General features: G+C 44.0%; 1 protein-coding gene across 1 annotated transcript in view; it reads right to left on the bottom strand.

Moving 5' to 3' along the window:
- Positions 1-492: 492 nt before the first annotated feature.
- ANTXRL (ANTXR like) overlaps positions 493-26,471 on the bottom strand; it is a 57,569-nt gene continuing 31,590 nt past the window's right edge. Inside the window, exons 13-18 of the mRNA XM_033066298.2 lie at positions 25,882-25,977; positions 25,197-25,235; positions 20,461-20,559; positions 19,225-19,392; positions 18,187-18,267; positions 493-1,551 (exon numbers count right to left, since the gene is read on the bottom strand). Coding sequence (XP_032922189.1) covers positions 1,321-1,551; positions 18,187-18,267; positions 19,225-19,392; positions 20,461-20,559; positions 25,197-25,235; positions 25,882-25,977 — 714 coding nt within the window. The 3' untranslated portion in view covers positions 493-1,320. The remainder of the gene's footprint in view (positions 1,552-18,186; positions 18,268-19,224; positions 19,393-20,460; positions 20,560-25,196; positions 25,236-25,881; positions 25,978-26,471) is intronic.

The following is a 26,471-nucleotide window of genomic DNA, read 5'->3' as shown; positions in this document are numbered from 1 at the left end:
ACAATAGGTAGTGGTGGAGAAAAAGCAAGCTCAGGTGTTATTTTGATTCACTAGGGAATGCTCTGGGCACAACCCACTCAGGTATTGCTCAGTGAGCACTAACAATGGGCTGACCCACAGTCCCGCGTCAGAAATTCCCACCTCTGTGTGGGCGCTCACATTGCTTTTGTGGCACCCAGAATTGAGGTCATGGGAGAACAGCCAAGCATATAAAACAGGGATAAACCTCATACTCACTCTTCACACCATGCCTCTCAGCCAAAGGTACACTGCAGGGTTACATATTAGTGGGATCTGAACTGTCTCAAGAAAGAGCTGCTCCAAGAGGAATTGATGTTTGAATCACAAAAGGATTGAATTCTTCTTGGCAGTAAGGTCAAAAGGAAATTTGTCCAATCAAATAGCAATAGAATCAGTCCCTCAATGCTGCTGATATAAATAACATATTCTGCTTGCTTACTACAGCATCTACGCTCAAATTCTCTGTATGTTTGCTTCGCTTTGGACTACTCTTTCTGTAAATGAAAACTAAACACCAGGCCAAAATATTTTTCTCAAAATTTCTCTGAACTTTGGACAAATATGAACCCAAGTCTTGTACAAAGTCTGGATTTCCAGACAGGCTATCTCACCTTCAGTGGTTATCCTATGCAACCACATCTAAACATATGCAGAGATGGCAGGCTCAAAACTGATCTTTCCAGAGGGGAAAAAAAAATCTCCCTCTTCTATGATAGATTATTGTGCTAGATCATTGGCACATAGTCTCATGTTACCTCATTACTGTTATAGGCTTCTTAAAACTTCCATGGAAATCCCACCTGCAGAACCAAAGGCAGAAAGTTATCTTTGCAAAATTAACATCTGGATGCAGTACTGTTGGGGAAAAGAAAGCAAATTCCTCAATGAACTATGTTGAGCCAACTTGTAGGTGGCAGCTATCAAAGCCACAGATGCATGAGTACCGGCTAAAGTTATTAATGAATGATCTGACATACCGAGTCAGACAACTGTCATAGCTGAATAGATCTTCAAATGTATACACACAAAAGCTGCTACTGTATCTAGATGATCATTTTGGTTTGTTTCTACACCCCATAGCTCTGAATCTTTCCACTGAATGTTTACTCAGCACGTGTGGTATAAATATATTCATACATTAAAATTGACACTTGGCAATATTTTTTTTCCTTTTTCTTTTTTTTTTTTCTTTTTGCTGACCAGCAACAAATTCTGATATCTTTAACTGTAAACCAATACTCAATAAATATGCTGTGTTCAGCAAAGAGACGTGTGGTGTCGATCAGGTTTGGCTGCACTCTAAGCCATGGGCTGCGGGGGTGGGCGTGAAGGAGGAGGTCCAGGAGGGGCTCGGGATGGAGGTGGTCCAGGAGGTGGCTGCCTGGAAGGAGGCTGCAGAGACACGGGAGGGGCAGGATTCCGTGGAGTGTTGTTGAGGGGAGCGTGGTCGCGCACTGGCAGCTTCGGGGGCGGGCTGTAAGGGGCAGAGGTTCCGTCCGATTTCACACGGGTGAAGTTTATGCATCTTCCCTAGAGGTGAAGAAAAATTCATTATTAAAAATCAGGTATTTTGACTCAGCAGCAGCTAGTCAAAAGCACTATAAGCAGAGGGGCCAGGCTGTATTTCATCCAGTATCACTGTGCTGTACTAAAGCTCATACTTTCCTTGATTTTCAGAGCTACTGCCTGTAGAGAATAGCCTAGGACTGGCTTAAACCAAAAGGGACCACATGGGGACAGGGCCCACATGTGCTCTGTGCCGTGCTACTAGAGTAGAACACACCTAAAGTGACAGCTCCGCCCAAGTTGTGCTTGCCTTGGTGGAATCTCTGACTACAAAGCTGTGCTTGAAAAAAACTCATACAGGATTATACCAGAGCAACAACATTAGCCACAGACACAATCTGTACCTCTCCTTTTCAGAGTGGTCCTAGCCTGGCTGATGTCTGTGCTCTGAACTTTACACTGGGATAGTGCATGTATCTTCCGTGCTGCAGTGTAGATGTGGCCCCCCTCAGACAGCAAGGTGTGGGACTTGCACAGAGGGCTCTCCAATAAGTGTGTTTTCAGGATGGATGCAGGCAGGCAGGACCTGATGGGAGCACTGTGTGTGGAAGTTTTAAAACAGGAGTAGCTTGGATTTGAAAAAAAAGCAAGCACTGGGGATGTCCTAGTCAACTAGGGGATAAACGCAAATATGTGAGGAACGGTTTCCTTTAGCCAAAAAAAAGCTTTGCAGAAGTTCTCACTAACTGAGCTCCAGACAGGAAGAGAGAGAGAGAGAGAGAGAGGCCCCAAAGACCACCTAGCCTCTCCTGTGGGAAGCAGCCAGAGGCTCCTAGGTAATGCAAAAGCTACATGGCAACCTCAGTCAGGCACCTCAGATAGGTTGCACACTGGAATCAACAAACTAAATTCAACTTGAGGTTATGACAACATACCCTGAGCAAATTCAGGAGAAGAATTCCAAATATAGAAAATTTATCTCAAAGCATCTGTAGATCATGATCCTCTCCAGCTACCAACGGCTGTGGCAGCAGGAATACAAAAACCCACATCAGTCACAGATTCTCTTGGCTCAGTGCTGCCTGGCATGAGAAAACTCTGAAGGTGTTTAGAGAATGGGCTGAGTTTCTGTGACAAACTCATAAATCACAATTTCCTCAGGAAACGAGCAAAAGCCATCACAGCAGAACCACAACTGTTTTGTTGAGCGACTTCCAATGTCTGCACCTTTGTTCATGGCAACAATTGCTTTAAAAAGAGGGGAATCACTTAAGTCTATGGCTTCTTTGAAGAAAGGCAAGCAGCATTTCAAAAGAAGCTTGTGTAAGCTCCAGAGCTCAGAAAACAGTTTTACAAATGTACTAAAACCCAAAGGGTACCACCCTATCACTTACTTGGACTGAATGGCTCTGGGCTTCCAGAGCTCAGCTGCAGACAGGAGCTGTTTGAATGGGCATGTTGTTGCCTGCACATGAAATACACTCAGTAGTTCTCTGTTCCAGCTTTCAGCACCACAATTCACCACTACACTTAAACAACAGCATCAATGAGCAGGATAAAATTCTCTTCCTAAAAATCCAGGCTTGCTACACCAGACTTTGATTATGAAGCAGGTTTGTGGCAATACTATACTGGTTTGTGGCAATACTGTACTGGGGCAGAGACTATGCATGGAGGCAAAAGGCAAAAGCCAAGGTCTTGATTACTTCTGCAAAGATAAACCATTGGATCAAAATAACCAATTCAATGCTTTGCTTGACTCCCTCACTGAACTCAAGTCCTCACCAGTATTGCAGCAAGTAGCCATCCTTGCCAGGTATTTGTCTTCTGCTGTGCTCCACTGTATTCAGAGCCCAATTGGAAATTCAGCATATTTACTGACATGCAATGAATGTTACAATTAGATTTAACAGCTGTACATCAAATTCTTTTAAGAAAACTCAGTTTTGATATTTATAAAGTTATGAATTTAGAGCAGCTAAATAATCACTCAGGATGAAAGAAAAAAAAAGAAAAAGAGGAAAGGTCAGAGGTGCTCAGATGAGATGCACCATATGGGGAGGGAAAAATTTAGAACAGAACAATCTCCCTCATAGTAAATGCAAAGCTGCAAACCCAACACCAGTGCTTTTGCCTACAAGCCTTTCCTGCCCCTCTGTTGTGTCTCTCTCACAAACATCAATTCCAAATATATTCATAGTCTATAATCAAAGGGGATCCCATAAATCTGTTTGCATTACTTTCACTTCAGTTGAAGTGATAGGCGACGTCAAACTGCTGCCAGTTTCTGCCACACTCACTGATTTGTCAGACAGATGGGTAATTTAAAGGCCATGCGCTGCATTGTGTCATGAAAAATACGGTTGAGTTGGGAGAGTCTGACAGACAGAGGCTTGGATGATCGATGTATGTATTGTGACACTTCCTCACAAAAGATTACCAGTGTTAGCCTACAATCTCATATATCAAAGACTTCTGGTGAATACTGGAGCAAATCCTCCTGAGCACTTCAAGCAGCCATTGATAAAATGAGGCCGAACTCTAAGCCAGTGCCAGGATTAACAGCTGAAAAGGGAAAGGGAAGAACAAATGATAATAAATCATAAGTGATAGTTTGGATTTATCAAGTGTGTTTTGTCAAAGGATTTCTAGTTGAAGAGTTAAGCCCTCCACACATCACAGTTTCCTAATCACAGAGTGCCACTGTTATTCTACCTAACATGCACATCTCTCTGGGGGTTAGTTTATTAAAAAAATCCACGATGTTTCACAAATAAACATGCTAACCACAGGATTTTTAATAGTCTGTTTAAAAGAATTAAGTCATTTCCTCTCCAAAGGCATATAAAGGCTTTTAAAGCCTGGGAACACAGACAGAAATTAGGTATCCTGCACGCTTATCTCTGCTCTTCCTGCACAGCAGATTAACAGGGATTAAGAAGCCACCACACCACTTCAGTAGTGGCAACGATATGTATTTTTCCAGAAGCATGGAACACACGAAATGTTTCAGGGAAGGTGTCAGAGCTGCAAGGTGCAGCAATGCCAGGATGCTCTCAGGCCCAGCAGCTGTCAGTGGCTGCTTCATTGTGCTGTGGAGGCAGATGATGTGCGTGGGTGCAGGTCGGTGTGGCTGGGGCCCCGCTGCCCAGCAGCCGCGCTCAGACGAGCGACCCGCGCGGCGTGCTGTCATTCAGGCACCAACTGAAGGTCAGCACTGGCCATATGGAGCTACGCCCTTCCTTCAGCTCACATCTGCACCCTCTTCCTAATGCACAATTATTTTGCCTCCCCATATGTCCATCCACTTGTTAGGCTCTTGTTATGCTGCTAGCCAAATTGGCTTTTCAAAAAGTACAAATCCTCAAGCAGTGGGATCTGCCCTTGTCCCAACTCCAGCTTTTATCCCAGTGTAACAATCACATGTGCAATTCAGGCACTTTGTACTTCCAGGCAAAGTCTCCTCGACCACCTAGGATGTGTTATTGTGTGTGGTTTAAGGAGGGGGAGGAAGGGAGGAACCTCCTGAAAGCCACTACATCATGTTGCTGGGCTATCTTCATCACAGTGCTCACTACACCATTCCCCAGCACTCACTTCTCCAAAATCTCTAGCTACTACTCAGCGAGTTAACAATCATTTCTGCCAATTGAAAAAAGAATCCAGGCAATTAAAAGAGTGTCATGGGGAAGTCTGTTCACCCATGATACTAGCAGCACTTCAGCAAAAAGAATTTTAAAAATCCAGGCCATCTGCCAGTAGCTGTCTCTTTTCTCTCTTCATTTTAATACATGCATTGGTGTTTAACAAAAATCAAATCCAGTTTCATCTCTGTGCGTGTCAGTATTTGTGTACACAAAAGTATGTCTGTTTCTTATTTTTAGCTACATTAGTTGACCTAATAAAAGACATCCTTCCTGTTATAAATTTTGCTTGATTTTCCATTCCCTCTTGGTTTGGCTTACGGAGTCCCAGGGCTGCAATTTGTATTTGCAGAGGTGGGTATCTGACTGAAAAAGAAATTAGATTCACTTAATTAACTGAGTTTTCATGTCTTTGATCTTGTAAGAATATGATACTTGCATTTTGGAATGGATTAAAATAAACAAAGTCCTTTAAAATTTGAGCATGGCCATTCAAAACACTAGACCACCAAATTAAAAATGAAGTTGCTCCCAGCAAGGAAGTACTAAATTATTTATTATTTTTAAATGATAGTATTATTTAGGATGCTGAAATCCAAAATGAGCATAATTTCCTTGGGCTCTGTCTCCAGTTTTATTAATCTATGGCACTGGAATGAGTCTGCCAGCTTGCCATGGACCTGGTTCATCAGCATGTAGCTTCACTTCTTAAATATCTCTTGATAGTTAAGTATAAAAACGTAGCTCTAAGTCTCAAAAGAATAGATTAAGATTTTAAGCTACTTACAAAACCACAAGAGGGAGCATATACAAAAAGTCATGATCAGCTTAAGTAGGTGAAAGCTTTGATCCACACACCCAGGAAAAAATGAGATATACACCCTTAAGATCAGTGACTTTTGGAAAAACTGAATCTTGGCAAGATTAGGGATTACCCTGTCTACTAATAAAGAACAAAAATGTTCTAGCAGAAATACCTACACAGAATATCCTATACCAGCCAGTGTGGGAAACTCATTTAACAAATCTATTTATCAGTGATAGAGTATGGATACAACACCTGTACAGTGAAAGAGAAGAAGCAAGGTGGTACAGAGTTCCCAATATTTGAGTTCCCTGGGCAAGTGTCAGGATTAGCAGCTGGCTCCTCAGGAGCCAGGATCTATGTGCATCAGCTTTTGCCAAAAGCTTCCTCTCACTGCACTGCCTGACGCTGACTGTGCGCTCAACGTGTCATGGCTCATTAAAACCTTCATGGATTTCCTGGGAATTGCACTGATTACCCTGCAGCATACAGGCTAGAAATTAGGGAGCTGCTGAAACAGTTTGTCACGTAAAACCCAAGGCTGCCTGGTTTTCAGGCACATACAAGTAACTTTTACTAACTCCTGTTCTTACATTTGGGACTCAGATATCTTTCTTGGGTTGAAAAATAAAGTATTGGAAGTGCCAAATATTCCCATATCACCAGTTTGGTGACTGATCATGCTTTCAGGTTAATAAATATGTAATTTATAATTATTTCCTAATTATATAATTTAATTATTAAATTATAATAATTAAAATTAATTATATGGTGGTTATTTCATTAATCATTAACAATTATTTTATGAAATTGTCATTCATTTTTATATGCAGCCATTTTAAATTATCAGGACTCAAATCAAAACATTAAATATCATCAAGTTAAAATATTTATTTGCATGACAACCTGACTTTCATGCATATCTTCCAGTTTAATAAGCCCTCTATTGTACATAATTTTCTGGGAAGTTACTTGGCAGCTCAGCACCGATGCCTATAATGATGGCAACCCAAAACTATGAAAAGATAAGAGAAAATGGGGTTGACTGAAGAGAAGAGGGTTTTAAAAGCAAAGCTCAGTAAAGTGTCAGTGTCCCGCAATGAGAATGTAATTATTTCCTTTTGTGTTGATTTTAAAAAGGAAAATAAGTTCAGCCCATTCTTTCCCCAACATATTATCTGGCTTCTTTCTACATAAACTCCTATCCCTTTTGCTCAGTCCCTTCTATGATGGAGTTATTGGAGGGGAAGGAAATTGCTGCATTGTGGATTGTGAATCACTCATTGCAACAGTGAGGACCCTGTAATGCTCTTTGGCACATCAGATAAATTCAAATTGAAAATTGCAAAATGATAATGCAAATGCACAAGGATGATCCTAGCAGCAGCAGCAAACTGTTTACAGCACAGCATGAGCAAGGTGATGCTACCAAGAGGTGTAACCTACTGAGCTCACCCAAAGTGCTGCTCATTACAAAACGAATTAGACTGAGCTTTAAGATGTGGGAGGTAACCCAGCTATAAACAGGACACATATCCTGACCCAGGAAGGGGCAGGGATATTTAAAAGCAGCAGAGTCACATGTGACTCCTTCACAAAGTCCACAAAAATCTTCTTACAAGTAAATCTCTCCTTTTTCTCTTTTTAGCAACCAAACAAAACCACCCACAAACCCTGGCTCACTGGAGCAGCACCATGGAGACACAGCACAGAAGTTAATCCCTACCTCACAAACTCTGACTCCCAAGTCCCAAACAATGAGATCCTGCACATGGGCTGGGAGCACATGGTGACAGTGACACACAGCTAAGCAATTCCTTGGGCTGCTGACAAATTCAGGACAAAATCTATTGTCTTGGCTGAGGCATGGCTGACATTGCTGCCCAAAAAGCTCAGGCAAGATTCCTGAGCCCCTCTCATAGAGGCAAAGTGGGACCAGCCTTGTTGTAAATAAGCTGGGAGAAGAAATCCTTCAGAAGTCCAGTATGCCCTCAGACAGCCTGGCTGTGGGGGCCAAATAGCTGAGAAAATAGGATTTATGGGGTGGGGAGGGGATGAGAGAGCACAGGAGCTCTTCTTTTGACATTAAATGTGTGATAATCCCATGCAGGGATCCCCCAGGAACAAGGGACGTAGGTTGCCAGGGCAAACTCACAAACAGACCCATGGCATGCATTGCATGTAACAGCAGCAATAAAAGTCATCTTTCAGTCCACTTGCTGGCCAAAGGAAAAGTCAACAGCACCCAAAAGTCTTCCTTTTTCAGGTAAAACAAGTATGTCAAAATAAGTTTAATTCAGGCTTGAAACATGAATTGTTCATTTCAAATCATCTTTGAGTTTCAGGCAGAAAAAGTGTTTCAAAACAAAAACTGAAAATATTGAGACTTTTTGAAGGGTATATTTTCAACTTCAGCTAATTCTACTAACATGAAAAAACATTTACAGACCATCTAAAGGAACAGTTTTAAATAAAAATAGCAACAGTATTGGGGGAAACGGTGTCCAATTCTACTAGGCAATTAAATCAGGAGCTGTTTTGCAGTAAGATTAATAGCTGCACTATCCCAGGCAACTGTAGTTTCTTTTATCAGAATACTGAGAGTTGAATACAATCAAGTACTGATAATTTTCCCAGACACACATCTGCAGACACTGTTCCCCACTTCACAGCCCCAGCTGTTCACAGCACTGCTTGAAACAAGGGATAGGTCTTCTGGGAGCAGTCTGCTCAGTTAGGGAGAAGACCAGTGCAGGAATACACTGAAGACAAGGGTGCTGCTTCCAATTTACCACTGGAGAAAGTGGACAATAATAGGAAACTGAGGAGGACTAGCTCAGCCAGGAAAATCAGACTTTTAAGCTAGTACCAGTACCCTTCAGCAAAATAAACTTTGCTGAACACATCCCTCCCATGCAGCTCTCTCATGCCTGATACCACTTTTTCAGCTTAGGCACACAAGGAACGAGACATGAACAGCCCACCCCAGTATTGAAGACAGGGCTATTAAAATAATATGCATCACACTCCATTCAGCAGCAAATTGCATGCTGCTTCCAGGCATGCCTCAGCAAGGAAATGCAGCAATGGGCTGCAGACATCTCCTGAAAGAATGGCCGGAGTCACAAGATATCTTGCAGGAATGCACAAAACATCACATGTCTTGGACCTTGCCGAGGCTGTGGCTGGAGTAATGCACAGTGCAGATCCATAACAAAGCCTGTTGATTCTGAGCCCAAAAGAGGCTGAAGTGACAAAGGGAACAGAGTAACACTGGGCATAACTAAAGTTCAGGTCTATCAGGTCCTGTATATTCAGTACCAATCTCAGAGTGCCATCATGCCAGAACAAATCTCACCCAAACCTCAGAAAAATATCTTAACCTAAACCTGCACTCATATGTGATTTACTGCCTTCCTCCTTCCTGACAGCTTTTATGGATGAGGGTCCCAGAGTGGAGGAAGCGAGGAGAGCCACTGTCAGGTCATGTCATCTAATTAAGGTTATGCAGGGGGGGAAAAATGGTATTTACAAGTTCAGGACTTGTGACTCACATCCCCTGTTTTAACCACAGCACCACACATGAATGCTGACCAGACTAGAATGTGGTTCAAGAAAAAAAAAACAACAGTAGTTGGTTTGCAAAAGATTTTCCTCTTTCCTTTGGTGTTTTCAGGGAAAAGGACATTGCATGTGTCCATCTCCTAGAATGGGGAGCACAGCAACAAAAGCAACAAACATTGGCTGGGTGCAACAGCCTCAGCCTGGAGGTATTGGTGGCTTGCTGGGAGCAGTAAATTAGGCCACAAAGGACCATAACTGATCTTGCTCAAACTGCAATTAAGTGTCGTCATGCTTTCCTGGTTGAATTATTTGACTGTCTCTCAGGAGCAAGCTGGGATTATTGTGTACACAACATTATTCACCTGACTAGGGTACAGAATAATGATGGAAACTCAGATTCCTGCTGGAAATGGTTAACATTTTTCCTTGCCTCAGCCAAAAATATAAGATCCTGGCCCACCACACAGACAGGCTGCCTCTTTGTGTAGAGTCTGGAAACAGATACAACTATCACCAATGCTCCTCTGGGCAACTGGCCCTTAAATGGCTCTACTGCTACCTAGAGCAAGTAGATGGTAAATCCACAGTTCTCAGCTTCCCCTGTGCTTACCTCACATGGATTTTCGTCTTCTGGGATGGGACTCACACAGTCCATTATCAGTGCTGGCATGTTGATAAAGCACAGAAAACCTCTTCTCCCCCAAATGCTCCTATGTTAAATTGAATGGCAGATTGTCTTGTGTCATTCTAAGAATGAACACACTAGAAAAGCAACTCAGGTACCAAAGTCCTGACATGGAATTCTCTGTCCCATTTCATGTGTGCTAGAGACCTAACACTATGCAAATAGATTCCTGCCATGTCTACCCTGTGCAGGTATCAAGTACCAGCTGTGCATCTTGAGGTTACTCTTTTCCATGAGCACTCCATTGCCAACTCTGCCCTACCCTGCTCTCACCTCAGCAGAGTCAGTCCCCCAGCAGTAGAAAAAAACCCAAATACACCTCCTCTCATTTTTCAAAGGTTTGCTCAACTCAGAGTGCCTGGCCACCAACATTGCAAGAAGGGACACTGCTCTTGTTAGGCCTCACTTCCAAGTTTCTGTATATCCCACTCCTTAATAAGCCAATGAAGACTGAGCTGTCTTCTTGGGCAACTAATTCCCTAGAAGAAGCCTGTAAAGGAGGAGGAGACTAGGGATTTATTTACAAGCCAAAAAAACCCCAACCAACCAACCAGAATGATTTTTAAATGCTGCAGAAACCCCAATATTGCCATAGAAAGCACAAGGCATTGGCAGTCCTGTTGTTTCTATCTGAGACTAAAACTGGCATATAAAGCTGGAATGTTCAAAGCAAGATTAGGTTCATCTTAAGACCTAACATACATAGATTTAAGCTCCTCTTGTTGTCTAGTGCCTTTTTGTTACTTGCATAGTAGTAGACTGTGATTTAGGGTTTTTTTCTGGTACCACAACACAAATCACAATAGTTTCTACAAGGACAGAGACATCTGGAACTACAGCTCCTCTGAGGAAAGTAGTAAGGCAATACATTTGGAATTTTAGTTATCATTCTGTACAATGATTTTAGTGTGAATAACAGTATGAATACATCCTCTTTTATTTTCTGCAGCTTCAGAAGGTCACAGCATTACACATTCTACATAACTACTAGAAGTATGCAATGTGAGCAGAGAGCTAAGGAAGGCTGGATAGATTAATTTCTGCAGTGTTACCCAACTCAAAGACAATGAGGGATGCACAGCTCCCAGCAAACTGAAACAAAAGATGAACTGAAACCGTCAGATGATGTTCAGATTGATCCAAGGGTGCTGCTGAGAAACAAGTAAACACATTGGCTGCAACACACCTGTCCTGTGCAAACTGTGGATCTGTTCACACAGTCCTAGCCAGCAACCACACGTGCATTTGTGCACTTTTCCTCTCAAAAGAGGTGTGCCATCTGTACTGCCCTGTGGTAATACTGCTAAGGCCCAAGACAGTCTCCAGGCTTCAAGTCAGGTCCTTGGACATGCTGTAGGATTGTGGAACATCAGTGAAGTGATTTCTGGGAAACTGTGATAACACAAGAGCCTGTTTCCCCCATGCAAACATGTCAGAGTTGCAGTTAACAGGGGATTAAGACACCAGGCCTTATCCCAAAGATGTTCTCTATAAAAAACCCCCGAGAATCAGACCTGATGAAGCTGTTCCTTTATGATAAATATCAGAGAAATAGTGGTACATATGAGGTACATATGTTTTAAGGCTAGCAGAAAAGTCCCCTCTCTGCTTAGCAGTCTGTCTATTAAGTGCTCAAAGTACTAGTAGGAACATGGTCTCAGCCTCCTCGAATTTAGTCCTCATCTCACTGATTCACTGTACAACTGCAGTACAATGGAAGTGAAGTAACTTATGCTACAGCCAGTGTCTCAACCACAAGGCCAATCCTTTATCCTGTTGTGTGCCAAGTAACACCAGCCCTGGGATCTGCACTCATCCACCACAAAACCCTCCTGTTCTTGAGCATGCCTCTGGCTGCCAAGGACATGGACAGAACACTGGTTTGACCTGGGTGCAGACGGGCAGCATCCATCTCCAAAGTCTGTGAATTCCTCTTCCACAAGAGAAATAACACAATGCTGGCACAAGTGAGAGGCAATGCAGTACACAGGCTTCTTGTAGGACAGGACATTCATTAGCCACTGATTACATGTTTCCAGCTGCAGCACTCAACACATCCTGGGAACTGTGCATTAGGACATTGGTCCCACACCAGAGAAAGGGAGCTTTTTCCCCCCATGCCATGTCTGGTAAAGCAGGAATGAATCTCAGAGATACCTGTGTCCTTTAAAAAAAAAGAAGAGAAAAAAGTAGAAAGATGGGTGCTAAATTTGTCACATTTTCATTAAAAGTGACAAAGTGAGATCACCTACTGTGGCAGGCAATGCCCTCATCTCTTTAATGTTTCAGTGGTTTATAAAGGTGAGAAGCAAAGGGAGAAAAGCCCCAGGACCAGGCAGCAGCCACTGATGACTACAGACTGAGGGAGCTCAATGCTGCTTTTCCAGCACCCCTGTAGCTCTGCCAATTGTTGCACGAGTGATTACAACACCTCCAGGCAGGGAAGCCTATTAAAAGCCATTACTGGGTCTTGAAGAGAAGTAATTAGAATAAGCTCCAAATAGCACCAGTACGTGGGCAGGCACCGCGGCGTGACAGGCGGGTGCTGCCATCTCCGTGGGCTGCAGTCAAGCTGCTGACCACCTGCAAGCAGCAGCCAGAGAGTAATTATTAGTCATTAATAATCCATAAGCTTGGTGTCCCATGATTCCTCTAAGGAGTCCCAAGTGTCTGGCAGAACACTAAACCTCACAGCTGTAAGGAAGGTAAATACACTGTTCTCGTGGTTATTTTCTTGTTAGGAAAACTAAGGCAGATAGATGTCATGGTCAGCATTACAAGTAATCATTCAAAATCTGAGGGTAATCAGACCTTCTGAGCTTTAACAAACCTACAACCGTTAGGTCTAAAAGAGATCAGACTCTAAGACTGAGTCTGATCAGACTAAGAGTGATCACTCTGAAAGGGATGCACAGAATAAGGAACCCACATATTCCTCATTTCAAAAGCTGCTATGCCCTGTTCCAAGTCACACTGCAACTCAAGGGTTAGAATGTGAAAGGATCCAGAAGTTCTGTCTTCTAAAATGACCAGCAGCTCATAGTTTGCAACATTTTTGTCTGAGCCTTTTAATCTGAGTTTTATGGAATATAAAAAGGCAAAAAAGCTCTCAGAGTTTTGTACAACAGCCTACTTCTAAGTCCCCTTCCCCAGGAAAGGGCTTTACATGTACAAACCACAGGTAGCACTATTAAGGTATTGATTTTTTCTAAGTAAAGTCCCAGGGGTATTACCAGGGGATGGTGACAGCAAAATCCAGTCTACACTCCCTGTTGTAGCTACAAAATTTTCAGTGAAAATAATGAGATCAGGTTTTAAGTCTTTAAAGTAAATGATCCATTCTGCCTAAGGGGGAAGAATGTTGGGTTTTCAGTCAAGGACTTTGGTAAACCGAGCCTCTAAGAATTTCCTGCATCAATCAGTATGTGCTGAGAGGCAAAATGGAATGGAATTGCTGAAAGCAGCAGCTGACACCACTGGAAAGAACCTCCCATTCCTCTCTGCACAGACTGGGGCTTTCTGTGTTTACCTGCTGCTGTTGGTAACAGCCCACTTTTCAACTATGAGGCCAAGGAAGAGCTTGAAACTTCCCTTTTGCAGAGACTATTGATAACCTGTCCTACCAGCTACTGTGGTTTGTTTGTATGAAATATTTCAAGATAGCTAATGTTTCCCAAACTCCAACCTTCACAGCAGCTGCTGCAAGCTCAGGACACCAATGGGAAAGTCTTGATGGAAATCCAAATACCTCGAGCAACACAGAGCCCAATGGGGCCATGTGGACACTGTGACATATTCCTGTGGCTGGATGAGCAGTGTCCCCACCTCAGAGCTGTCAATCCCTTTCTTGGGCCAGAAGAGTGACTGCTGGTCCTCTGAGAGACAGATTTCTGAGGAAGGGTGGGAAGAATAACAGCCTAGCTCTAAAAGATCCACCACTGCAGCAGTAGCACAAATGCCCATGAAAGCGTCACCTTCGAACATTCCAGCAAGGCAGAAGGCCCAGCAACTCACCACAGAGCCACAAGTCCTTTTTCATCACTTCACTCCTCTGCTGATGCTGTCTGAGAGCTCAGCAAAACTCCATGCCACAAATAACAGCCTAGCTGCTAATGATGGGGTAGAGCTAAGTGTGTTTATCCCTTGTTGTCCCATCCTGGTGCAACAGAAATTCCTGCTAGAGGTGACCTGAGGAAGTCAAGTGAGTGGGATCCTGTGACCCTTTACTGAGGTACTTGCCAAACTAATAAATTTCAGTGGTACTGCTATGACATGATCTTGAATGGAGACTGAGAGGAGGAGCTGTCTGTAAGAGCCAAGCAAAACACTGTGGGCACACAGGAGAAGGAGCACCAGAGTTTGTTGCTTGGATGGTTTTCTTTAAATAGGCAGCTCCAAAAACTCCTGTGATTTTCACAAGGATTATTACAGTCCTATTAATACAACCCTGCCTAATGCTGATGAATCATCCATCCTGAGATCCATTTCTTGATAAGTTCATGGAAGACACAAGCAAGGGCAGGGGAACTCTCAGAGCTTCAGCCAGCTCTGCAGCAAGGCTATAGCCCAGAGCATGATGCTACCAGCAGCTCAGGTCCTGCAGCATGGCAGGAACAGGGTAAGGAGGCTGGGGACCAACCTACTGTTCCCAAAGCCAGGGCTGCAGGGAATCAGTCTGTCTCATCAAGGGGAATGACATGCAAACAAGAACTGAGAGAGAAAGGGGGAAGAGGCCACAGAAGGAAATGGAAGGCAATGTATGGGGCAGGAGACCAAGCAGGGCACAGGTAAGGAAAAGAGCAGGATGGGGAATGGCAACAGGACCATGATGAAGGAAGAAAAATGGATGGATGGACAGCAGACCTGCTCACTCACAGGAAAGGACAACAGGAACCCTTGCAGCTGTCAGTCCCGTATTGCTGCACACGTGCTTCAGCCTGTATTTCTACTGCAAGGTGCTCACATACGCTCTGGAATGGGCTTCCCCACATGAGGACTCAAAAATATACAAGCAATGCTATTTTTAACTTCACTTCAGATGGGAATGGGTAAGAAGTAATGATTTAAAAATCTGGGATAGCAATACTGCCGTTGCTGTATGGTTTGCAGATGCAAAGAGAAGAGGCCTGTGTTGTGGGGAAAGACACTGAACAGTCTCAAAAAGTTTGACAGACTTTTGCCTCTTTGTGACAAACCAGATACATTGGTGAATACACCAAAACCAACAAAACTATCACAAAGTTTTTCTACAAGTATTTTTCAGGTTTTTGAAGGGGAGAAAAACTCCCAATTCACTGTATTCATTTTCAAGTGATGAAGAAGTTATGTTTTTCAAAAGACTTTGTAAAAATTGCTTTAATTTAAAAATAATAATAATTATATATATATAAATATATATATGTATATATCCTCTTTCATCTTCTCCCTGTCCTAAAACCTTGTAAAAATATTTCCCTCCCTATCCTACAGATGTTCTCTTCTCCATAATGAGTATTTTCATTAGGCAGAAATAGGTGGTTTGCCATAATTTCATCCAATGGCTGCAAAAAGGAACATATGCCCAGGAACATAAGCAGCAAAAATGGAAAAAGGAAACTTTCTTTTTAATGGAGGCAAACCATGAAACAGAAATTCGGAAAATGTAACTTCAGTGGATCTTGTTCCAGTGGGAAACAACCTATATCTCTGGTAATCCCTGCAAATATAAAGAAAATAACTTCTTTGATTCTGGGAACTTCAGATTTAGGACTTTTCTGAGTTATGCATCCAAATGTCATTCCCAAAACAGAGATGCAGAGTTGAAACAAACAGAGTTGAATTGTGTTTCTTTTGCTTTCTAAGCTGTACATTTTCCTGAACAGCCAAGACAGCTATGAAATGACCTTAAAAAAAAAAAAAAGGTTCACTTAGACCCCACCAAGAACTCTTTCCCCTGCTCCCTCATAACCACACAAACCAAAGCAACCTCTTGCTCCAAGATGACCACACAGCCCCTGGCCTCTGGATGGCAGAGTCTGGAAGGACACCAAGGCAGGATGAGCTCTCATTCTCCCCAGCCCTCGGCTGAAGGCTCTGACTGCTGCCCTTGTCTGACTCTGTCACTCTGAGTGACCTTGTCCTGCCTGGGCTGAGCCAGCAGAGCTCTGGCCTTGCTCCTGGGGCTGCCAGAGCTCCCAGCTGGTCAGTCCCAGCACTGACCTGATCTCCCAGCTCTTCAGCCACAACCATGAGAATGCATGTGTGTGTATGCTCACATTTACTTATGTGCACATACAGGTGGATTTATACACATCCCCCAGCAAAAGCCTAACTTACAAGGAGTCAATTATCCACTGAGAGACTGCTACTAGAGAAGTTACCCAAAGAATAAATAACAAACTTGATGCTTTCTGCGCTAGTTTCCTCTGTGAAATACAGGCACGTGATATCCTTTTTTTTTTTTTTAAACAGCAGAAGGCTGTTTAGTTATTTTTCTTGTTTCACTTTCAATATTCTTCAGCCTTAGCTAATTTCACAGGCCAGGGAACAGAGATGATTCTATGATTCCACTGGATCTGGCTCAATAGGATTCTTTCCACTCTATTTCTCAGATGTACATTTGATTTTTCTTATGTTATCCCTGATACAATAATCCTTCAGCTTGCTGTTTTACATTGGCTCTTTTCAGCCCCTTGCTCGCCCCACAGCAGAGCTGGAAGGCAAGGAACTGAGGATCCCTGTTCTGAGCCAGCCCCCTGCATGTTTCTTGACCACGCTGGCTAACAGAGGTTCTGTTGTGCTCTGCATTGATAGAAATGTCCCAGCCAAGGGAGTGAAAGGCAGAGGACAGATTCATATTATACAATGTTAGTGCTATCAAAATACAGCTGGACCTAAAGAGCCTATTCAGAAGCTCTAGATCGTGCTTAAAAAGTAAATAAGGTGTCTCAAGCACAGCTGCCTTGAAAATGCAGCTTAGTGAAACATTTAAGACCATTTTACAAAGTAGTGTAAGAAGCTGGGTTTGCTCTCTTGGTTTCCTTAGGTGCCAAAAGAAAAATGGAAGAGATTAAATTTTAAATACTGATGCAGCATATTTGGTTAGACTAGAGAAATGCCATAATAGTATTTAGCCAAAAGCAAGAGGCTTGCAACTTACTGCCCTAGCTGATGCAAATTAGAGCTACTTTTAAAGTCTGTCATTAGGTGTGAAAACTACCCAGGCAAACAAACCTGGGCATCTGCACCAGTCCTATCCCCGAAAAAGCCCTTTATGGACCCTATTGCTGTAACTCTATAATCCCCTCACCTGAGAGCCAAGGTGATGAAATGTATGGACTCTGCCCACAGGGAAGAGAAAGATGCTGTTGTGTCTGCTCAGTTCTCATGTTACAAAGAAGCATTGCAGAAAGAAAAACCTTGATGGTGAAACAGCTCAAAGCAGCAGCACTCAATTCTTAGGGAGCTGTCCCCTCAGAATAACAAAATAGAGACAAGCATAACAGTGCCAGGCTCACATGGGGAAACTGTGAGAGCTCTGAACTCAGCTATTGCCAGTGACCAGAGACAGTACACAGACATCTTTGTGGCTCTGAAAAACACAAACTCCCTGCTTCCTCCCAGGAGGAGTCCACTCCTGACCTACTTTTGTCCAACAGACTTCATCAAGGCAGGAGATACTCCTTGCCTATGTATAGGAGATGACTGAGAAATGTGTCTGCACACAATTCAACACCAGCTTGTCCTCCATTAACCTTGCTATGATTTGCTTTTTCATCATCTTACAGTTCATGATTTCTCAATAATCATTGGACTTCATTATTAAATCCAAGAAACATTAAAAATGTTTAGCTTTTATCTCTAGGGCAATGTGAAAAAAGACAAGTTTATTGAAAAAAAAAAAAAGAGATGGGCTGATTGTGAGGGAAGAGCATTGCTGCTGCTAACAGAGGAGTGATGCCAGTGCATATGAGATGCCTTACCTTATCCCCTGGCTGTGGTCTCATAAGAGAGACTTGGTCATAGCCTCGTCGAACCAAAGCCCACAGTGCATCAAGTTTACCCTGCAATTAAAAATAAAAGACAAGATATGACCAAGAAATGTGGTGAAAGTAGCATGAGATTAAACAAGTGGGTTGGTACAGCTTTTCTGTATTAAGCTGTCCTCACACGCCCTGGCCTCTGTACATGTCTTATCTGGACAACCAGAAGTGCCCCAGTGGGGTAATACCCAACACACAGTAAGCCAAATACCCAATAGGATAAGAGTAGATTAATGTGAACAACTCACTTAAGAGGCACAATTAGAGAGGTATTATTTTAAAGTGCTGATCTTACTTTAGGTGTTACAAAAGGCAGAACAAAAGTACAGTACAGATGGGAAGAGAACTGAAGCATAAACAGCCACAAGATTACCTGCATGGACAGGCTTTAAAATTCACAGATGCTTTCCAGAAATGTTAAAGCACTGTTTAACTGATCTGTGAGTAAGCAAGGGAGGGGAAAGTGTCCACAAAGCATTCTTTTGGGACATGGCCATAGATTCCTGGGATGAGCATGGTGTGCTGCAGCCTTGACTGTGCTAGCCCTCCAGCTTCCTTCTCTGTAAGCAGACAACAGCTCTTCCCTGCTTTTAGGGTTGTGTGAGGATACATACATTAAAAGACATTGAAACACCAGATACTATAATGACATGGGAGAATTGAGGATGAAAATATGGAGAGACTGAGTGACTTGCCCAAAAATCAAACATTACTGTCTTGTGGTTGAACTAGGGGGAAACAGAGCTTGATTCCAACCCAAGCCCTTAACCACAGTGCAGTCAAATCAAGGACAGTGCCCTCTATCTGATCCTTTTCTGTGCTGCTTTGAGGTGGCACAAAACAGCATCTGCCCTCCCCTAAGGTTCAAATAATCTGCTGTTGCAAGAATACATGAAAAGACTCTGAGCTGAGGAAGATCTCTGCTCATGCCCTCTACTCTTCTCAAAAGTTGGTAAAATGGAGGGTCAGAGACATTACCTTGATTGGAGTGTACCATTTTCGCTGAGAAGGTGGTTTTCTCACATGGGGCTTCTTTGGCTTGGGTTCCCAAGGCTCATACTCCTGTTCTGGTAACTTAATAATAGCATTTTTGGGTTTCTCCAGTTTTGCTCCTTCCTCTGTTGACCCCTTGTCTCCCCATCGCACCTGATGTCAGGACAGGACACTGTAAGAAGGCACTTCAGCAGTCTCCACCAGGTGGTTTCCACAGATATTAAACTAGTTCCCATCACATGACCAAGTTCTACCAGGAATTAAGTCAAATTCATGAAAGCACCAAATTCCCACTGTAATCAGAAGTACACATTCAAGAATAAAACAGTCTCATTCAGAGACTGCTGGAACTACTAGCCTTTGCACATTCCAGTAATCTAAGGTGCTGTGGGAATTCACAGCATCTGGGGCAGATGAGAATCATTAAGGTTGGTAAGAGCTCTAAGATGATGGAGTTAACCCAGCACCACTAAACCATGTCTCAAGTGCCATATCCGCACACCTTTTCAACACTTCCAGGGATGGTGATTCCATTGCTTCCCTGGAGAGCCTGTTCCAACTCCTAATCACCCTTTCAGTGAAGAAATTTTTCCCAGTATCTAATATCTTAATATTAGATAATAGATAATTAATGGATAATAGATTGATAGATAATTAATATTAGATTTTGTTGTCTACCTTAGCTCAAGCAGAAAAATGACTCTGCATTCAAGAACAATATATGAACCATGGCGTCACAGTCAGCATATATTCTCAGCATCAAGGATAAAATTCTTCCAAGGAAAAGGGTTGAAGACATTAAGATGCAATACTTCATCTGCAGTCTTACAGGAACTTAATGAGAAGCCTCCCCTTAGAAACCAGGCACTGCATAGACAGCACCCTCAAATATAAAACCAGTGTAGCTTTGACTGAATTTCCTCTGACAAGAGAACTGGCTGCAACTGCATCAAAGGGTTTGGCCCATGAGATTAAAACTTCTTTTGGCGCTTACCTCATTTCTTAACCTGCAAAATTTCTCTGCCTCATAATGCTGGATTCATTTAATTATTCATGCAAAGGATAGCAGCTTGATGCCTGTCACTTGGACAGCAGGTGCCAATTAAGTAGACAAGCCCTGATTAAATCCCAGTCTTGGGTCCTCTTTCACATGAAAACATAGTGGTACAATTTTCAATTAAATGTGCTGGGGTTTACAACACTAAAAAATAAACCAAATACCTCCATCCTCTTAATCCCACCAACGCCTCGGCCTCCATAATAAGATGCATCCACGGTTGGCCACTTCTTCTTTGGCAATCCATCTTCATCATCTGAGTCCTGTGGGAAAGACAGGGAGATATTAATGCTGTTCTCACATAAAAAGCATAAACTGTGGAAAACAGCTGAACATCCTATGGCCCAATCCTTGGATATCTGGCTTTGTGTGTTATGCTTATTTGCTGACAAAAGGCAAAAAAGTCTCTTGTCTCTGCAGTTACAATTTTGACTAGGGAAGTTAGCAAGGATTGCTTTTCCTCTCTCCAGGCTGCTTTTATTTAATCAAATATTCATTGATTTGTAAGGAAAGGGAAAGTACAGATGAATAGTACATATACTGGCTTGCTACTGTGCTATGCAGAAAATGCAGTGATGAGTTAGCCCAAAGAAATAATTTATTAATTGCACTTTTAGAACTTAAAGTCACCTAACAGAGGGAAAAAAGTGACTATGGTTGTTTTCTAACATGTACAGTAATTTCACGACCATAAGGCGCACCGGACTATAAGGCGCACCCCCCGGGAGCCGGCACATTTTGCAACTTTGTAGATCAGATAAGGCGCACCGGTCTATAAGGCGCACCGGGTTTTTTTTTGCAGCGAGGCTCCGCCCCCAGCTCCTCCCGCGCGCTTGCTGGCCGAGGCCCCGCCTCAACCCAGCAGCCATTGGCTCCCAGGCCTGCCTGTACCCGGCAGGGCCGGGCTATGCCCACCGCCGCTCCGTGCAGCATCCCCAGGGCCCCGCTGTTCCGGGAGTTCCCTGGCGCTCCGGGTGACCCAATGCCGGCAGGCTTGCCCCGTGCCGCCGCTGCCCCGATTCCAGCTGCTTGCCCCCTCCCCGCGTGGCAGCCGCTCCGATTCTGGCGGCTTTCCCCCTCTCCGCATGGCGGCCGCGGTGATTCCGGGGGCTTTCGCCCCCCCCGCGCGGCGGCCGCCGTGTTTCCGGGGGCTTTCGCCCCCCCCCCGCGCGGCGGCCGCCGTGTTTCCGGGGGTTTTCGCCCCGCCCGCGCGGCGACCGCCGTGATTCCGGGGGCTTTCGCCCCGCCCGCGCGGCGGCCGCCGTGCTTCCGGGGGCTTTCGCCCCGCCCGCGCGGCGGCCGCCGTGATTCCGGGGGCTTTCGCCCCGCCCGCGCGGCGACCGCCGTGATTCCGGGGGCTTTCGCCCCGCCCGCGCGGCGGCCGCCGTGCTTCCGGGGGCTTTCGCCCACCCCGCGCGGCGACCGCCGTGATTCCGGGGGCTTTCGCCCCCCCCCCCGCGCGGCGGCCGCCATGCTTCCGGGGGCTTTCGCCCACCCCGCGCGGCGGCCGCCGTGATTCCGGGGGCTTTCGCCCCCCCCGCGCAGCAGCCGATCCGATCCCTGCGGCTTTCGCCCCCCCCCGCGCAGCAGCCGATCCGATCCCTGCGGCTTTCGCCCCCCCCGCGCAGCAGCCGATCCGATCCCTGCGGCTTTCGCCCCCCCCCGCGCAGCAGCCGATCCGATCCCTGCGGCTTTCGCCCCCCCCGCGCAGCAGCCGATCCGATTCCTGCGGCTTTAACACCCCCCGCAAGGGAGCCGTCCCAATGTCGGCGGGACGGCCCCGCGCGGGGGACGCCCCGAAGCCGGCGGGTCCGCCCCGCGCGGGGGACGCCCCGAAGCCGGCGGGACGGCCCCGCGCGGGGGACGCCCCGATGCCGGCGGGTCCGCCCCGCGCGGGGGTGGCCCCGAAGCCGGCGGGTCCGCCCCGCGCGGGGGCGGCCCCGAAGCCGGCGGGGAGGCCCCGATGCCGGCGGGCTCTCACTTCCGGGGTGGCAAATGTCGCAACTTTGTAGATCAGATAAGGCGCACCGGACTATAAGGCGCACTTCCGATTTTGGGGGGAGATTTTAGTCAAAAGGGTGCGCCTTATAGTCGTGAAATTACTGTACATCAGATCCATTTCTCGTGGCAGCTGTAACCAGTTATTCTACACTATTTGATGATGGAGTCTGTGGGGTCTGGCTCAAGCTGTACAGTTTGGAATAGAGTTCAGACAGGAGCATCTCACAATTGTCAGGGAGATCAGAACCTGAGCAATCATAAAGACTGAAGATTATTTTTCTGGAACATGTGAGAGTCTGAATCAGGAATTAACTTCAGGTTCATTTTTCTGTTCTTGCCTAACTAAAAGCTGACAAATGGTTCTGGTTCAACAAGCCTGGGAGCACATCTCCAGCTCTACCATCCTGAGCCAAGAAAAGTAACTGGGATTTCTCAGACTTCATATCATTCCACTAAGTTGAGGCCCATGAAAGTCACAGCCTGACACTCTCTAAGCAAACAGATAGCGGAGGAGAGGGCACAACAAGCCTCCTACAAAAAATTCATTCCTCAAATAACTGTACCTCATGTTGATATACAGATGTGCATGCTGCTCTTGGACTGGCCATGCACAGTGCCCTCTGCTACTGTTCCTCAGTACGTTTCTAGAAATACTACCTGAACTTTCTCTTTAATTAAACAAACAAGCAATCAATCAACCGAAAGCCAAATAATATAGAGACGTAAATTAAAGTAATTTCATTATTATAAGCCGCACCATTTTGACTAAAACTTTGGTCTGAACCCGAAGTGCGGCTTATAATCAGGTGCGGCTTATAATTGTAAAATTACTCTAGATGGCATTTTCATAAAATTGCCCTACGTGTTTCTATTGGAATGGAAAAGAAATTAAGAGCCCAAAAGACAGTAATAACTTTTTTAAAATCATGCTTTAATTTTTGTTTGTTTGTATTTACCTCGTCAGTTATGCCTTGGAGAAAGGTATTTCCATCAGTTATTCAGTGACATGTGGTCTCTCAGCTACAGTTCAACAGGTCAGTTCCTCCAACAAATTCTTTTGTATGGTCAGGCAAGACTAGAGCTGATATTTGCATTAACTGGTAAGGGGAGTTTGAGTTTGGGTTTTTTATTGTTGTGGTTTGGCTTTTTAGTGTTTGTTTTACCTTTTTTTTTTGTTCCTGTTATTTTGTTTTTATCCTAAATTGGGGAAATAAATATACAATGAAGGTATTGTGGTTTAGTGTTGGGTTTGGTGTTGTTTCAGTGAGCTTTTTTTTGAGAACACAACAAAACCAAATTTTATCCCATTTCATGCCACATCTAAATCAGTACCTAGTGAACTGCATCAGCATTTTTAATTCATTTATATTTGATTTCATTGTGAAATCAAACATATGTGAAATACTCATGAGTATTATATAAGATACTCTTCCTCTTCCATGCAATATAACACAGATTTCAAGTGCTCATGTCTAACAGTTCTTACTGCTGGCAAGCCTGACTCTAGCAGGACAGATTCAATAGTAACTGCTGATACTTTTCCAGTTGATAAAGGATTTATACCAAATATCCACTACACACAGCAAAGCAACATTAACAGCTACCACATGAAAATCTAATGCTGGTGCTTTAGAACAAGTTTTACACCTATATTCAGTTTAATAGTGGCAATACCACACTGTATCAGCTGAAGGGCAGGTCACCATACTTAGGGAGCCTAACACTAAACATAATGAAACCATTACACAGTTACAATTATTAAAATGCATGATTATTACAACCCATACTGGATAAAGACAAGGCCAAGAAAAGGGATGGATAACATCTGTATTCTTTGTTATTCCTGGAGGCTTACATCACTTCATTCTCTGACTGCATTTAGAATTACAAAGTATCTGGAATTTCTGCCAGGGGTGTGATATGCTCTCTGAAACCTCCTTCAAATGCAGCATGGCTGCAACTGCAAGCTTTGTGACAGCACTAATCACACTAACCCCAGCAGAAATTCTGGTGTGCATTCAGAAGTTAAAGGTCACAGTGCTGCTGCTCAGGACCAGTAACAGGATCACATACACGCTAGTGGTGGTCTCTAGCAACATCAAAACAGCAGCTGTGATTGCCTCCATACTTTCATGCCAAGTTACAGCAAGTTAACAGTAAACTGTGAGCTTCTCTTGTGGGTTAGGCAAGTATTTTTCTATTATTTAGCTGTCTATGCCTAGGAAAAAAAATAAAGGCAGGCATAAGTTTTCTCTGGAGGTGCTTTTATTTACTACTATTATTTTCATGAAATTGGCATGGTGAAACTAAACTGAGGTCAGAGTCAGTGACTTACTATCTCCAAAAGAGCTAAATACAATCCTGCCTCAAACAGCTCAAAACCTAAATGGAAAGAGGCTAAATGTCCTTCCAAAGGTCACTCTGCAGAAGAGCCACAGCCAGGGCAGGCTTTTGTCTCCTCTCCTGGAGCAAAGCCACAAGAATGTGGCCTTTGCTGTCCTTTTTTCCAGCTGCCAGACTGTTCCTTACTACCAATCTGGGCTAAACCCCTGCTGAGAACAATGTCAGCATTACTAGAGGAGGGACAGCTGTCAGCACAGCTTGAGAAGCAACGATTTGCTCACACACCTGTTTGATGCACAGCAGAAGGAACAAAATACCATAGGAACTGTTGGCCTGTGGATTTTGGAGTTATGCAACTGTTTTCACCCTGGGTGGAAGCAGTGTTGCTGCATGTATAGAAAGAGGCCAGAAGGCAGAAATAACTGTGGTGACCCAGAGGACTTCCTCTCACAGCCTGGAAGGTGTCATTAAGACACCTACAGGGCTGACATTCCTGGGCAGCACAGTACACCTACAGTGGCTGCAGGCAGTGCCACAGCTCACAAATAGCACTTACAGGCTCTGGAGGAGGCGGTGGAGGCGGCTCCTTGATCACCTGGAACAAACAAATCATGGAGAAATCTGAGACAATGGTAGGGTTCATCCATCTCAATACTATGTCCTCCCTGCTTTCTTGCCCATGCCACAAATGAGTCACTCTGTTTCATACCCCAATTCAATCCCCTCATTAGACCCATTGAAATAAACCCAGATGAGATGAAAAATACTACACAATTATCAAGTTAGTGCAAAGATATTATCTCAGAATCTTCAGGTCCTCTGAATACATTAAAGAAATCCCAACCAACAAAAAGCAAAAACCCCCCAACTCTTGTCTTTGAAGTGGACTGCAACAGCTTATGCACACATTAGTAAATCAATTCCACTGATTCCACATCAGTTCCACAAATTCCATCAATTACACTTTTATGCAGCAGGTTTCAAAGCTGGTCTAAAGGAGGTCTTGATCCTTACAGAAACTGAAGTCACATCCATGAGTTTATTTAAAATTTTCATTCAATGTAAAAATCACATAGGCCTTGAAACAATCAAAAACCCAGACGAGAGTAACTTCAATGTACACTTTAAGCAAATTGTTGAATCAGGGCTTTACAAATGGTGTGGGTTTTTTAAAGCAAGGTTAACCACCCACTCCAACACTCTAACTCTGTTATTCAAAAGAATAAAAAAACTGTACTTACCACTGTGCAGCAAAGGGGCCAAAACCACCACAGAAGAGCCAGAGCCAGCAGTAGAAAGAGAATCAGAAGAGCAATGAAAAGGATGGTCCCAGTCAGCTGCAAGCAAGATGATTATTTCTGAGTTACCTTTGTATGTCTCAAAGAAGGCAGGAGTCCTGAATTACACATTTAGAGTCAGCTTTCCCTCACTACGAGGTCTCAGGTAGATTGTGCAATCAATCACTGTTATCATTAGGATCATATCAGTATCTGAAGTCACAAAATACAGGAAGCATCTCCTCTTTGCAGTGTGTATATGTGTAATTTATCTACGAATTTATGGTGTGTTTATAGTCCACTAGATAGCAGGAAACTAGAGGAAAGCCTGGGGCAAAGGAGAATGTGAAAAGAGCTTAAAGAAAGGTCAGTCAATCAGGCTGAGGAAAGAAGAGTTGGCTAGAGAGTTGGTTGTAAGAGATTTTTTAAAAATAGATGGGATAAAGGGAAATAAGCCAAATTCCAAAAGTGATTTCTATATGATAAAGTCCATGAGATTTACCTTAATAAATCTGAAACTACTTGCTGAATTTCCTTGACACCAGAAACCGATG

The sequence above is a fragment of the Catharus ustulatus genome, chromosome 8 (genome assembly GCF_009819885.2).
Source record: "Catharus ustulatus isolate bCatUst1 chromosome 8, bCatUst1.pri.v2, whole genome shotgun sequence".
Classification (NCBI taxonomy): domain Eukaryota; kingdom Metazoa; phylum Chordata; class Aves; order Passeriformes; family Turdidae; genus Catharus; species Catharus ustulatus.
This window is presented reverse-complemented; position numbering and strand designations above follow the sequence as displayed.